At 39.8% G+C, this 15,413-nt stretch overlaps 1 protein-coding gene across 1 annotated transcript in view; it reads left to right on the forward strand.

Moving 5' to 3' along the window:
* Positions 1 to 15,413, forward strand: part of CPNE4 (copine 4) — a 422,791-nt gene that overhangs the window by 249,376 nt on the left and 158,002 nt on the right. Inside the window, exons 3-4 of the mRNA XM_007461633.1 lie at positions 5,963 to 6,034; positions 14,750 to 14,824. Coding sequence (XP_007461695.1) covers positions 5,963 to 6,034; positions 14,750 to 14,824 — 147 coding nt within the window. The remainder of the gene's footprint in view (positions 1 to 5,962; positions 6,035 to 14,749; positions 14,825 to 15,413) is intronic.

The following is a 15,413-nucleotide window of genomic DNA, read 5'->3' on the forward strand; positions in this document are numbered from 1 at the left end:
GAATGCCTTACCTAACCTCCTGGATCTGGTGAGCACCCCTCTCACATCATGACATTACTTCTCCTTGCAGAGTTGGAATTTGACATAGGTTTTGTGTGGCTACCTCTGGAAGGGCAATTGTGTGCCTGTCTTTGTGCCATCATTTTATTCTCAATACCCAGCACATAATAGATGCTCAACAAATATGATATTCAGTGAAGGAATGAATCCTGGCTTCAACTCTTATAAGCTATGTGTATTAACATTTTAGGGCTGCCATAACAAAATATCACACACTAGTGTCTTAAACAATGGCAATTTTATCATAGTTCTGGAAGGTGGAATTCCAAGATCAAGGTGACAGCGGGGTTAGTTTGTGGTGAGACCTCTCCTGCTGGCTTGTAGACAGCTACATTCTCATGGTGTCCTCACATAACCTTTCCTCAGTGTACATATTGCAGAGAGAGAGAAAGAGAGAGAGACTTCTGATGGATCTTCCTCTTTCTTATAAGAACACTAGTCCTGTTGGATTAGGGTCCCACCCTTATGACTTCATTTAACCTCAGTTATCTCCATTATAGACCCTGTCTCCAAATAGTCACATTGTGGGTCAGAGCTTCAAGATATGAAGGGGGGAGGGGTGGGAAGGTTCACAATTCAGTCCATAATGCTATGTGACCTTAGATAAACTCAATTTCTCAAAGCCTTGCTCCTCTCATCCCAGTTGCTTGGGGCAAGAGAGAGTTTTGCTCATTAAATGACAGTAAATGAGATAATATATGTGAAATGCTCAATACATTATCTGACACAGAGTTGAATTTTGGTAGTGTCTCCCAGAAGCAGACAAGGATTGGAAAGTAGATTATTTGGAAAGTGAAGGAAACACTAAAAAGGGAGTGGAGAAGTGGCAGGAAAGGGGGAGTGGCCAATAAAGCAAAGGCTGTGATGTCTAAGGAATCACCACTGGGAGTAACTGGAGCTCCATCCACTGGGAAAACTCAACTTCTGTGCAGAACAAACACCGCAGAGTTACCCCCATCCCTGGGCCAAAGGAGCTGGGGGATTTCTGTGCCAAAGCCCATCGGTTGGTTGACTCCGCTCCCAAGGGTGTTAACCCCCCCCCCCACTTTCAGCTTACTGTTCCTGTGGACAGTGGGCACAGACTCCAGAAGAACCTGTAGGCAAAGAGATGCCAATGCTGGCTGTTGGGAGCCCAGCCAGCTCTGCAAGAGTCAGGCCTGAGAGAACCTGGACCGGTCCCCCTCTGTTGCTACAGGAGTCATCAGGAGCCCTTGGTTGTACCCTGTAGTGATGGGAGTAGTAATTGCTAGTTTTCAGAACACCAGGGATGCTCCTTGACAAAAGGTTCTGGGGTCAAAAAAGTATAAAGAATGCTCCATCCATGGCTGTGCTCAGGGTGATTCACAACTAAAGCTCTGTTAATATCCTGCAATTAAAGATGCCAAACTTTTTCTAATCGTGTGATTTCCAGACTTATCTACACAAAGACTTTTTCATACAATACTTACTTACCTTTTAAGAAATGAAAGTTCTCTGACACATGCTTTGGGCATTATCAATTCTGGCTAACAGAGGTACGAATGTCAAGTATTGTAATTATGTTTTCACCTGTCCACCACTGTTATCTCAGAACAGTGCCTGGCACAGAAAAGCTGTTCAATAAATGTTTGTTTTTGCAATAGAGTCTTAAAGCAATTTCCAGAAATAATCTGAAGATATTTTCAGTAAAAGAGATCTCATGAAAGATGACTGTCTAGTTCCCAAAATGACTGTTTTGAAAGTCTTTGTAAGCAAATCCAGATAAACAAACACTTGTTGAAATATTGACCAAAATGTTTTTTATTCTCCTGGTTTTGTTCTCATTTATCTAAATGAAACAGGGGACTTCCCTGAAAATGAGGATCCCTGCTGTTAGAATACCGCCCACTTCACAGGGAGAGAAGCACTTCCTCCCCAGATCCATGTGTGAATGCAGATCAAGGACTTGATGGTGCTAATGTCCCTCTGATTTGACTTTGCTAATAAGAGTGTTTCCTCCCCCTATATTTCATCCTTCCTTGAAGTCTAAGGGTTGCAACTGTGACCCCACTATAGGGTGAGAAGAATCAAATTAGAGGACTTCTGACAAGTGCACCCCCTTTAGCCCAGTGTTAAATGCTGCCTATTTGTTGGCCTCAGTATCAGCTGGGTCAAGTGTAAGTCCTTGTCACTCTAAACCCTTCATCCTCTGACATGACCTAAGGCTGTTTTTGAGTATGATGCAGTTGCTTCAGCTGCAACAAAGCCTGTGTGAGAAGGGAATTGGCAACAAATAGACTTTTCTCTATAGATCGCTGCTTCAGCTGGGCATTCTACTATTTTTGCTTGAAGTCTTAAGAATGGCAATGCCAATGGCAACACATTGTCAATCATTACAATGAAAGGTTTGAAACCTTAATTATTACTCATTCTTTGGAGCTGAGTTGGAGGCCTGGGGCTGTACAATATTTGTTTGAATCCCTGCTTGATTAGCCACTTATTTACCCATATGACCATTTCTTAAGAAGGAATATTTCCTGGGAAATTGCTTGTCTTCCTAGCATTTGTAAAAGGCAGGAGGTGGTACGTGGTAGCATTCTCTTCAGACCCTACAAATGGAAACATTGGCATTTCTAAAAAAGCGTGAGAAAGACCTGGTACCATCCTTGGTCTTCCTTGAAGAAAGAGAATGTGGATCTTGGAAGACACAGTCTGTAACGACAGTCCACCAATACCTGGTAACCCAATGCATGGATCATCTCAGGGCTGACAAGGTTGTTGGGGTCACTTGAAGTTATTGGGGTAGGATGAACATAACCATCCACATAACCAATGTGGATGAAACACAGTGACAGTGGACCAAAGTATTTCTGAGACCATATTTATTTGGGAACAGGGTATAATGTTACCAAATAAATCTGTTACCTTTCTTTAGAGAGATACTGACCTGGCTACTGCTTATCAGTGACCCTTGTTTTGTCATCTATTCATGTGTCTTCCCTTCCACTCCCCACTGAAAAACCCCTGGAGAGAAACCACAAAATCTTCTAATGTCCTTTTGCTGTTTGTCTTCTGTGTTTCCTGTGTTTTGGTTTATCTCAAGTTAAAAAATAATGTCTACAATATTCTAGGAAATGGTAACTTTTCTAGAACAAGTGACAATCTGAGAATTGAGGGGGTGGGGATAATGATTTTGCTGATAGGACTAAAAGCACTGGAACATTCTTAATGAGTAGGGTGGGAAAGGTGAGTTTGAATTCAGAATTAACTATGGAAAGGAAAGCCAATTCTTTTATCATCTGAATTTTTTCATGTCATTTTATTGATAGTCAACTATAAATCAAAAACCTATGTTCTTAATCATTATGCTACACTGCACTTAACCAAAGCCAGTGTCTCCAGATTAGTTCATTCTTAAGCTTTAACTTGATTATTTCTTTACCATCTTCTCCATGCTTACACACTGAGGCTTAAGCACTAACATGAGATCTAGGGCTTAAAAGCAAACACATGTAGTACAAATCCAGCTGTGCACATTTTCTGAACCTGTTTTAGGAGTTCGCTTACCAGTCATAATGTAACTGGAGATCAGTTTCTGGAGTCAGACCTATGTTCAAATCCCAGCCACACTCCCTCCTAGCTCTATGGCCTTAGGAAAGTTACTTAAACTCCCTGTGTCCAACTTTGCTCCTCTATAAAAGGAAATTAATAATACCAAATTTGTGGGGCTGTAAAGTTAACAACAAAATGACCACTAAGACAAAAAACTTACTGAATTTCTCCTTCCCCTCAGGGTCTATTCTCTCTCCCCCACTATATAGCCAAACTCATTGAAAGAATTTTCTTCTTGTCCATTTTCTTCCTCTTTCTCTCCTCTTCAACCTACTCCAGTCTGTTTTCTGCCCCAAACTTTGTTCTTTGCCTTCCAATTTAATGTCCCCTTCTTGTGACTCTTAACTCACTGAAGGGCATAACTCTCTGATCCAGTGATACATTTAGGATGCCTTCCAGTCTCTCCATATTCAATCCATTTCCAAATTCTGACTATTTTACACCTAACTATCTCATAAATCCAGTCTCTTCTCCCCATCTCCATAGCCACTATTACCTCTCACCTGTACTGCTGCCAGAGATTCATAAGTGGTCCACTCTCAGTCACCGCATTCATCGTCCCCACCATGGCCAGTGCATCTCTCCTTTGTGACAAGTTATATTTATTTGACCATTTGGTTTATTACTATCTCCCCCACTAAAATGTAAACTCCATGAGGTCAGCTATTGCATCTGACTTTGCTTACCACTCTAATCTTAGTGCCTAGCACCAAGTTTGTTATATTTTGGGGACTAGATAATTATTTTTGAAATGAATAAGGCATCTCCCATATGATCTGTATACTTACATGGGAGTTCCCATTGCTCTCATTGATGTCATCAACATCATCATCATCACCTGGTGATTCTTTATAGAAGCACTCCTTCTTCAGATGACAGCTGACTGAACATTAGGATCTTTAATCTGCTTGGCCTAGGGAAGGTCTCTGAACTTTTTGCATTTGATATTAGCACACTCCTAATATTTTTATTGCTCTAACACAGAGACAAAATATATAAGGATTTCAGAGAATGGGTTTATGTCCCCATTCTTCACAGTGATCTCCTTCCCTTTCTTATGTGTACTTTTACTGATTGCTGCATTAAAAATTACTGCAAAAGTTGAAAGCTTAAAAACAAACACTTATTATCTCACAACTTCTGTGTGTCAGGAGTTGGGGCAGCATGGCTGGGTCCTCTGGACCAGGGTCTCTCGCAAGGCTGCTGTCGAGGTGCAGTTATCTCAAGGCTCACCTTTTGGGAGGACCTGCTCCAGGCTGTTGTGTGGCTGCTGGCTAGCCTCTGGTTCTCACTGGTTGTTGAGTAGGGACATCAATTCCTAGCCATGTGGGCTGCTCCTACAGGTCTGTTCACAACCTAGCAGCCTACTTCCCCCAGAGCAAAGGCTCTAAGAGAGAGAATGAGAGATGATGAGCAAGAAGGAAGTCAGTGATTTTGGAACCTAATCCCTGAAGTGATATCCCATCACTTTTGTAGTATTCTGTTCATTGGAATCAAATCACTGGATCCACCCAACACTCAAGGGGAGGGAATTACACAATGGCAAGAACACCAGGAAGCGGGGATCACTGGAGCCATCCAGGTAGAAGCTGCCACCCACAGCAGAGGACTATGCTCTCCCTCTGCCGAGAGCAGAGCACAGCTTTCACTTTAGTCTTTTAAGCCTTGCCTCCTTTGGGAATCCTGGGGAGTCATGGGGTGCAGGCCCATCAGGGCCTCACTGCCTTGCCACCTTTCCCTTTCATAAAAGAAAACAAGAGGGGATGGGGCAAGTTCTGCTGAGAATAGCTCCCAGTGGAGAGGACCCCAGTTACTCCTTTTGGCTTGTCTGAGCATCAGTCTCCTCATGACTTACTTTATTGCTTCCTATTGAATATATTAAAAATAGAACTCTAGAGGTTATGGATACAGGAAGTGTATATTTAGACCTTGAGTTTCTTTCCTCCCTTCACTCCATCCTCCACTCTGCACAGAGGTTTTAGTGCTAATTTGAGATCATTCTGAAACTTTATCTCCTTTATGTTAATGTACATATCCAACATGTTTTGTCTAATTTTAATATAAATGTCTCAGCAATGATCAAGCCACCTCCATTAGTACTGAATTATCTGTAATCCCTTACACACTCACACTTACAGCACAAGCCATAAGAGGAAAGAAGGGAATGACCTGTATTTAGGAGAGGTTTGTGGAAGAACCTTGGAAAATAAATGAACATTGATGTCATAATTTCAAGGAGAGCTGTAAGTGAAAAATTTTGTAAGGGAAATACTAAAGAGTATACCTGCAAGTATATGACTAGTATCTCCACCTTGTGTTTCCTTTTGTACAGATTGTTTCCCAGAGAAAGCTGTCCAAATCCTTGTTGAAGCATGGGAACACGGCAGGGAAATCCTCCATCACGGTGAGCCCTCCCTAAGCAGCCACCTGCCCAAGCACCCAAAATGGAGCTGGATGGTCCGACCCAGCCACGTGGGAAGCTGACCCTCTGGATGTTGGGAGTTGAACCCACAACTGCTCAACTGTCCCAGTCGCCCTTTCTTTTTTCCATCTTTCTTCTTCCTGACAATACAATTTTGACCTTTCCATTGTACAAAAAAGGATTTGAAAGTGAGGCCATTCACTTCAACTAAGCATTTCTGTAATTAAATGTAGGTTTTAGCAGGGGACAAAGATGGAGTTATTGAGCACAGTAAGAATACAGAATTGCCTGGAGTTTTCAAATCATCAGAGCTACCTATCCACCCCCAGCCCCCTGCCAAAAAAAGCTACCTTTCCCTCTTTCTCAGTTTCTTGAGAAAAAAAAAATGCTCTAATATCATTTAGTCCAAGGTTTGGTCTGTTGCCTAAGGATGAGAGAGCCCAGCATTTAACTCTCCTCTCTAATATAATAGTTTGGAACCGCACTGTTCTATTTGGTAGCCATGTGATTATTTGAACTTAAAATTAAATAAAAGCAAATAGTCATTCCTTCCACTATCCATGTATCAAGTGCTCAGTAGTTCCATGTGGCTGGCCACTGCTATATTGAATGGTGCAGATTACAGAATATTTCTGTCATTGCAGAATGTTCTATAAGGCAATACTGGAAGTATTTCTAAATAAAATATTAAATGTTCAAGTAGAACTCCAGTATTTGAAACTTTGGCATCTTGTATTAGCACCCTTAAGAAAGATAGTCTAACCATTTAGCTGTGTGGACAAAAAATAATAGTAATAGGTAGAAAAAAGTACCAGGAGAATCTGAATTGATTGCAAGGCAGATTGTCTCGGGAGGAAAACCTCCTAAGTTCCTCTGAACATTCCTTTTTAACTAGAAAGTGACTGATTCATTTTTTTAAAAATTTAAGCCATTTTTTAAAGGAAAAATTCAAAAATATTTTATTTCCACTGGTGAAAGTTAGGACCATTCTCACAAGCACTTAGCTGAGTTTGTTGGCTTGAATATTAAATATTAAAATGATGCAGTCATGTCAGAGCTTATTCTTGACTGCCACGTTCAATCATGAACAAATGGTTCAAACAGTCTTTTTTTTTTTTTTTTTTTTTTTTTTTTTTTTGCGATATGTGGGCCTCTCACTGTCGTGGCCTTTCCCGTTGCCGGACGCGCAAGCTCAGCGGCCATGGCTCACGGGCCCAGCCGCTCCACGGCATGTGGGATCCTCCCAGACCGGGGCACGAACCCGCGTCCCCTGCATCAGCAGGCGGACTCTCAACCACTGCGCCACCAGGGAGGCCCTCAAACAGTCTTTAAAGACGCCATTGGTGCTCTAAAAATCCATGGACCCACGGGCTCACTACCAAAGCCTACAATACTAGATAAGACTTGGGATGGTGAACCCAGGTGTGAGATCTGCCACGGTTCTTTTGCAGGTGAACAAAAGCTCATCTTGTCACTTTTCTCTAAGACTTCCTGGGAATTTCCTTTCTCTACAAAGCCCAGAAAAACTTAATCTCCTTCCTAATTTTAAATATTTAAATACTCCTCTTAATCCTGTGTCCTTGGATCAGAACAATGGCTTCCATAGCTTCTGGAAAACACTTGAAAGTATGTGCACAATTTTCTAGGCTTTGCAAATGGAGGTCATAACTTTCATCATCATTCCAAAGGTGTCTGTAACCACAAAACAGTTAAAGACCTCAGCTCAAATGGAGTGTAAGAGGCATTAAGATGATATGGGACAAAAGAGAATTGAATGAAAAATGTAAATATGATGATTTCTGGTTTATCAAGTAGTTCTTCAGTTTCCACTATGTATCTGGACCCATGTTCCCTACCCTTCAGGTGATCACACATTTGGAGGGATCCTTCCCTCTTTAGACAACTGCTTTAGCTTTAATATTATGCATAAAATAAAAATTTCCAGAGGCTACCAATGTGTACTCAGAACAGATGAATCCAACTCATAATGGAAAAGTTAATCTCAGATAGAATGGAGATAAAATTGAATTAAAGCTCAGTGTCTCCACATAACAAATTTGATAAGGGTGTCCACACATTACGGCCTCCGAATGCATGGTGAAGTCCTAACATGATTTAGAAGTGGTTTAACCTATATGCAGCTACACTGGGCCTTATATTTTTGTTGTTGTTATTGTTGTTTTTCTACTGACTTTTTTTTTTAACATCTTTATTGGAGTATAATTGCTTTACAATGGTGTGCCAGTTTCTGCTCTATAACAAAGTGAATCAGCTATACATACACATACGTCCCCATATCTACTCCCCCTTGCATATCTGTCCCTCTGACCCTCCCTATCCCACCCCTCTAGGTGGTCACAAAGCACCGAGCTGATCTCCCTGTGCTATGCGGCTGCCTCCCACCAGCCATCAATCTTCACTTGGTAGTGCACATATGTCCATGCCACTCTCCCACTCCTTCCCAACTCACCCCTCCCCCTCCCCATATCCTCAAGTCCATCCTCTAGTAGGTCTGCATCTTTATTCCCGTCTGGCCCCTAGGTTCTTCTGACTGTTTTTCTTCATTTTCTTTTTAGATTACATATATATGTGTTAGCATACGGAATTTGCTTTTCTCTTTCTGACTTACTTTACTCTGTATGACAGTCTCCAGGTCCATCCACCTCACTACAAATAACTCAGTTTCGTTCCTTTTTAAGGATGAGTAATATTCCATTGTATATATGTGCCACATCTTCTTTATCCGTTCATCTGTTGATGGACACTTAGGTGGCTTCTGTGTCCTGGCTATTGTAAATAGAGCTGCAGTGAACATTTTGGTACATGAAGTTTTTGAATTATGGTTTTCTCAGGGTGTATGCCCAGTAGTGGGATTGCTGGCTCGTATGGTAGTTCTAGTTTTAGTTTTTGAAGGAATATCCATACTGTTTTCCATAGTGGCTGTATCAGTTTACTTTCCCACCAACAGTGCAAGAGGGTTGCCTTTTCTCCACACCCACTCCAGCATTTATTGTTTGTAGAGTTTTTGAAGATGGCCATTCTGACCGGTGTGAGATGATATCTCATTGTAGTTTTGATTTGCATTTCTAATGATTAATGATGTTGAGCATTCTTTCATGTGTTTGTTGGCAGTCTGTATAACTTCTTTGCAGAAATGTCTATTTAGGTGTTCTGCCCATTTTTGGATTGGGTTGTTTCTTTTTTTTGGTATTGAGCTGCATGCGTTGCTTGTATGTTTTGGTGATTAATCATTTGTCAGTTGATTCATTTGCAAATATTTTCTCCCATTCTGAGGGTTGTCTTTTTGTCTTGTTTATGGTTTCCTTTGCTGTGCAAAAGCTTTTAAGTTTCATTAGGTCCCATGTGTTTATTTTTGTTTTTATTTCCATTTCTCTAGGAGGTGGGTCAAAAAGGATCTTGCTGTCATTTATGTCAGAGTGTTCTGCCTATGTTTTCCTCTATGAGTTTGATAGTGTCTGTCCTTACATTTAGGTTTTTCATCCATTTTGAGTTTATTTTTGTGTATAGTGTTAGGGAGTGTTCTAATTTCATTCTTTTACATGTAGCTGTCCAGTTTTCCCAACACCACTTATTGAAGAGACTGTCTTTTCGCCACTGTATATTCTTGCCTCCTTTATCAAAGATAAGTTGACCATATGTGCATGGGTTTATCTGTGGGCTTTCTATCCTGTTCCATTGATCTATGTTTCTGTTTTTGTGCCAGGATCATACTGTCTTGATTACTGTGGCTTTGTAGTATAGTCTGAAGTCAGGGAGACTGACTCCTCCAGCCCAGTTTTTCTTTCTCAGGATTGCTTTGGCTATTAGGTGTCTTTTTTGTTTCCACACAAATTGTGAAAATTTTGCTTCTAGTTCTGTGAAAAATGCCAGTGGTAGTTTGATAGGGATTGAATTGAATCTGTAGATTGCTTTGGGTAATAGAGTCATTTCACAATGCTAATTCTTCCAATCCAAGAACATGGTCTATCTCTCCATCTATTTGTATCATCTTTAATTTCTTTCATCAGTGTCTTATAATTTTCTGCATACAGGTCTTTGTCTCCTTAGGTAGGTTTATTCCTAGATATTTTATTCTTTTTGTTGCAATGGTAAATGGGAGTGTTTTCCTAATTTCAATTTTAGATTTTTCATCATTAGTGTATATGAATGCAAGAGATTTCTGTGCATTAATTTTGTATCCTGCTACTTTACCAAATGCATGGATTAGCTCTACTAGTTTTCTGGTAGCATCTTTGGGATTCTCTATGTATAGTATCATGTCATCTGCAAACAGTGACAGCTTTACTTCTTTTCCAATTTGGATTCCTTTTCTTTCTTTTTCTTCTCTGATTGCTGTGGCTAAAACTTCCCAAACAATGTTGAATAATAGTGGTGAGAGTGGGCTACCTTGTCTTTTTCCTGATCTTAGTGGAAATGCTTTCGGTTTTTCACCATTGAGGACAATGTTGGCTGTGGGTTTGTCATATATGGCCTTTATTATGTTGAGGAAAGTTCCCTCTATGCCTACTTTCTGGAGGGTTTTTATCATAAATGGGAGTTGAATTTTGTCAAAAGCTTTCTCTGCATCTATTGAGATGATCATATGGTTTTTCTCCTTCAATTTGTTAATATGGTGTATCACATTGATTGATTTGCGTATATTGAAGAATGCTTGCACTCCTAGGATAAACCCCACTTGATCATAGTGTATGATCCTTTTAATGTGCTGTTGGATTCTGTTTGCTACTATTTTGTTGAGGATTTTTGCATCTATGTTCATTAGTGATATTGGCCTGTAGTTTTCTTTCTTTGTGATATCTTTGTCTGGTTTTGGTATCAGAGTGATGGTGGCCTTGTTGAATGAGTTTGGGAGTGTCCCTCTCTCTGCTATATTTTGGAAGAGTTTGAGAAAGATAGGTGGTAGCTCTTCTCTAAATGTTTGATAGAATTCTCCTGTGAAGCCATCTGGTCCTGGGCTTTTGTTTGTTGGAAGATTTTTAATCACAGTTTCAATTTCAGTGCTTGTGATTGGTCTGTTTATATTTTCTATTTCTCTCTGGTTCAGACTCAGAAGGTTGTGCATTTCTAAGAATTTGTCCATTTCTTCCAGGCTCTCCATTTTATTGGCATAGAGTTGCTTGTAGTAATCTCTCATGATCCTTTGTATTTCTTCAGTGTCAGTTGTTACTTCTAGTTTTTCATTTCTAATTCTATTGATTTGAGTCTTCTTCCTTTTTTTCTTGATAAGTCTGGCTAATGGTTTATCAATTTTGTTTATCTTCTCAAAGAACCAGCTTTTCGTTTTATTGATCTTTGCTATCATTTCCATCATTTCCTTTTCATTTACTTCTGATCTGATCTATATGATTTCTTTTCTTCTGCTAACTTTGGGGTATTTTTGTTCTTCTTTCTCTAATGGCTTTAGGTGTAAAGTTAGGTTGTTTATTTTAGTTGTTTCTTGTTTCTTAAGGTAGGATTGTATTGATCTAAACTTCCCACTTAGAACTGCTTTTGCTGCATCCCATAGGTTTTGGGTCATCGTTTTTTCATTGTCATTTGTTTCTAGATATTGTTTGATTTCCTCTTTGATTTCTTCAGTTATCACTTGGTTATTTAAGCATATTGTTTAGCCTCCATGTTTTTGTATTTTTTACTGATTTTTTCCTATAATTGATATCTAGTCTCATCGAATTGTGGTCGTAAAAGATACTTGATACAATTTCAGTTTTCTTAAATTTACCAAGGCTTGATTTGTGACCCAAGATATGATCTATCCTGGAGAATGTTACATGGGCACTTGTGAAGAATGTGTATTCTGTTGTTTTTGGATCAATGTCCTATAAATATCAATTAAGTCCATCTTGTTTAATGTATCATTTAAAGCTTGTGTTTCCTTATTTATTTTCATTTTGGATCATCTGTCCCTTGGTGAAAGTGGGGTGTTAATGTCCCATACAATAATTGTGTTACTGTCGATTTCCCCTTCTATGGCTGTTAGTATTTGCCTTATGTATTGAGGTGCTCCTATGTTGGGTGCATAAATATTTACACTTGTTATATCTTGGATTGATCCCTTCATAATTATGTAGTGTCCTTCTTTGTCTCTTGTACTAGTCTTTGTTTTACAGTCTATTTTGTCTGATATGAGAATTGCTACTCCAGCTTTCTTTTGATTTCTATTTGCATGGAATATCTTTTTACATCCCCTCACTTGCAGTCTGTATGTGTCCCTAGGTCCAAAATGGTCTCTTATAGACAGCATATATACGGGTCTTGTTTTTGTATCCATTCAGCCAGTCTGCGTCTTTTGGTTGGAGTATTTAATCCATTTACATTTAAGGTAATTATCGATATGTATGTTCCTATTACCATTTTCTTAACTGTTTTGGGTTTATTATTGTAGGTCTTTTCCTTCTCTTGTGTTTCCTGCCTATAGAAGTTCCTTTAGCATTTCTTGTAAAGCTGGTTTGGTGGTGCTGAATTCTCTTAGGTTTTGCTTGTCTGTAAATGTTTTAATTTCTCCATCAAATCTGAATGAGATCCTTGCTGGGTAGATTAATCTTGGTTGTAGGTTTTTCTCCTTCATCACTTTAAATATGTCCTGCCAGTCCCTTCTGGCTTGCAGAGTTTCTGCAGAAATATCAGCTGTTAACCTTATGGGGATTCCCTTATGTGTTACTTGTTGTTTTTTCCTTGCTGCTTTTAATATTTGTTCTTTGTATTTAATTTTTGATAGTTTGATTAATATGTGTCTTGGTGTGTTTCCCCTTGGATTTATGCTGTATGGGACTCTTTGCATTTCCTGGACTTGATTAACTATTTCCTTTCCCATATTAAGGAAGTTTTCAACTATAATCTCTTCAAATATTTTCTCAGTCCCTTTGTTTTTCTATTCCTCTTCTGGGACCCCTATAATTCGAATGTTGGTGCGTTTAATGTTGTCCTAGTGGTCTCTGAGACTGTCCTCAATTCCTTTAATTCTTTTTTCTTTATTCTGTTCTGCAGTAATTATTTCCACTATTCTATCTTCCACATCACTTTTCTGTTCTTCTGCCTCAGTTATTCTGCTATTGATCCCTTCCAGAGAATTTATTTCCACTATTCTATCTTCCAGGTCACTTTTCTCTTCTGCCTCAGTTATTCTGCTATTGATCCCTTCTAGAGAATTGTTAGTTTCATTTATTGTGTTGTTCATCACTGTTTGTTTGCTCTTTAGTTCTTCTAGGTCCTTGTTAAAGGTTTCTTGTATATTCTCTATTCTATTTCCAAGTTTTGGATCATCTTTGCTATCATTATTCTGAATTCTTTTTCAGGTAGACTGCCTATTTCCTCTTCATTTGTTAAGTCTGGTGGGTTTTTGCCTTGCTTCTTCATCTGCTGTGTGTTTCTCTGTCTTCTCATTTTGCTTAACCTTCTGTTTTTTGGATCTCCTTTTTGCAGGCTGCAAGTTCGTAGTTTCCATTGTTTTTGGTGTCTGTCCCCAGTGGCTAAGGTTAGTTCATTGGGTTGTGTAGGCTTCCTGGTGGAGGGGACTAGTGCCTGTGTTTTGCTGGATGAGGCTGGTTCTTGTCTTTCTGGTGGGCAAGTCCACGTGTGGTAGTGTGTTTTGGGGTGTCTGTGGCCTTATTATGATTTTAAGCAGCCTCTGTGCTAATGGATGGGGTTGTGTTCCTGTCTTGCTAGTTTTTTGGAGTAGGGTGTCCTGCACTGCAGCTTACTGTTCGTTGAGTGGAGCTGGGTCTTGGCATTGAGATGGAGATCTCTGGGAGATTTTTCCCATTTGATATTACATGGAGCTGGTGGGCCAGTGTCATGAACTTGGCTCTTCCACCTCAGTAGCATAGCCCTGACACCTGGCTAGAGCCCCAAGATCCTGTCCTCCACATGGCTCTCACGCCACCTTAGTCTCGAAACTCCCGCCTCTACTCCTCAGGCCTGTCTCCTCACTTCTTTTCCACCAGTTTCTGTTCCAAGGTTTTGAGAGTCACTATTCAATACTGGGAAGTGATATTTTATGAAAAAGGGTGATAGGTTATTATCTCTTCACTTATGTCAAAGTCTTTGTCAGGAATTCTCTGTTCTTGAGAGTTAAGGGTTTAGTTCCTTATTCTCTCTCTCTCTCTCTCTCTCTCTCTCTCTCTCTCTCTCTCTCTCTCCCCCTCTCTCTCTCTCTCTCAAAGCCCAAGGACAGTCTTTTTGAAACAGTGGAATTAGAACATTTCTTTGATGACCTTATAATCGTTGGTCTGGAAGGGATGTAGAAACCAGTTTATTCCCTGTCCCTTGTTGGTGTGATTCAAAACAGTGAAGAAATATTGCTGCCTGCTGCTCCTTTTTTGTCACTTCCCAAAGAAGACAATGTATATAATTATATGGACGTGCCATTCAGTGTTTTGTGACCTTTGAAGGAAGAAGCTCTTCCTAATTGCTCCTCCAAAACCTCTTCCCTTAGCTTACACCCCATATCTCATGTTCTCATGCTCAGCACAGATGAGATCTAGTTATCTTCTGTGGTCTGTTCTAGGGAGTTCCCTGTACACCTGTTGATGCTGTGCCCTCTTCACTGTGTTGTGGGAAACTCCATGCCAAATGTCAGTCTTTGTTGATTTTTGGATCAAACATAAGATAAATTGTTCATGAATTCCTGGGCTTAGTTGTCCAACTGCCACTGCACCTGATGCGTCCTTTTTCCTTTAGGTGATTGCTGAGGAATTATCTGGCAATGATGACTATGTTGAACTTGCTTTCAACGCACGGAAACTGGATGACAAGGTAAAGTGTTTGGCATCAGCTTTATTGAAGGTAGTAATAAAACTAGCACACAAAGCTTAATAAGGTTCTCCCTCACAGCTATTTTTTTCCCTTTCAACTCACATTATTAAACACATCAAAGATTTCAGAGAGGTCTGCAAAGTTAAGCTTCCCCCAAATTGAGAAGCAGTTAATGAGAAGTGGGAGGAACTATAATTAAAACAGGACCACTTTATTACACTAAGACTTCATTTCTTCCCAAATGCCACAGGTCATATGTGCATAAGTAAATGCAATTTAACCCCAGTGCTAGGAAATTTTCAAAGGAAAAGAGGAGATGTGAAAGGGAAGAAAAGTGACATTTATTAAGTATCTATATTTGCCAGGTACCTGGTTAAGAGCCTTTCAAGTATGATCACAGTTAGTCATACTTATAGCACCCATGTAACAGGTATTATTAACCCTGTTTAGACCTTGGTGAAGAAACAGATTCAAAGATGAAGTAATTGTCTAAGGTCACTCCATGTGTTGTCCAGATAGTCCAAGAAAGAGACAACAAGACAGGGTTAACAATGCAAGGATTTTATTAGAAGAAATGAGTGTGTAGGGA

Source organism: Lipotes vexillifer, unplaced genomic scaffold (genome assembly GCF_000442215.2).
Source record: "Lipotes vexillifer unplaced genomic scaffold, Lipotes_vexillifer_v1.1 scaffold304, whole genome shotgun sequence".
Classification (NCBI taxonomy): Eukaryota; Metazoa; Chordata; class Mammalia; order Artiodactyla; family Lipotidae; genus Lipotes; species Lipotes vexillifer.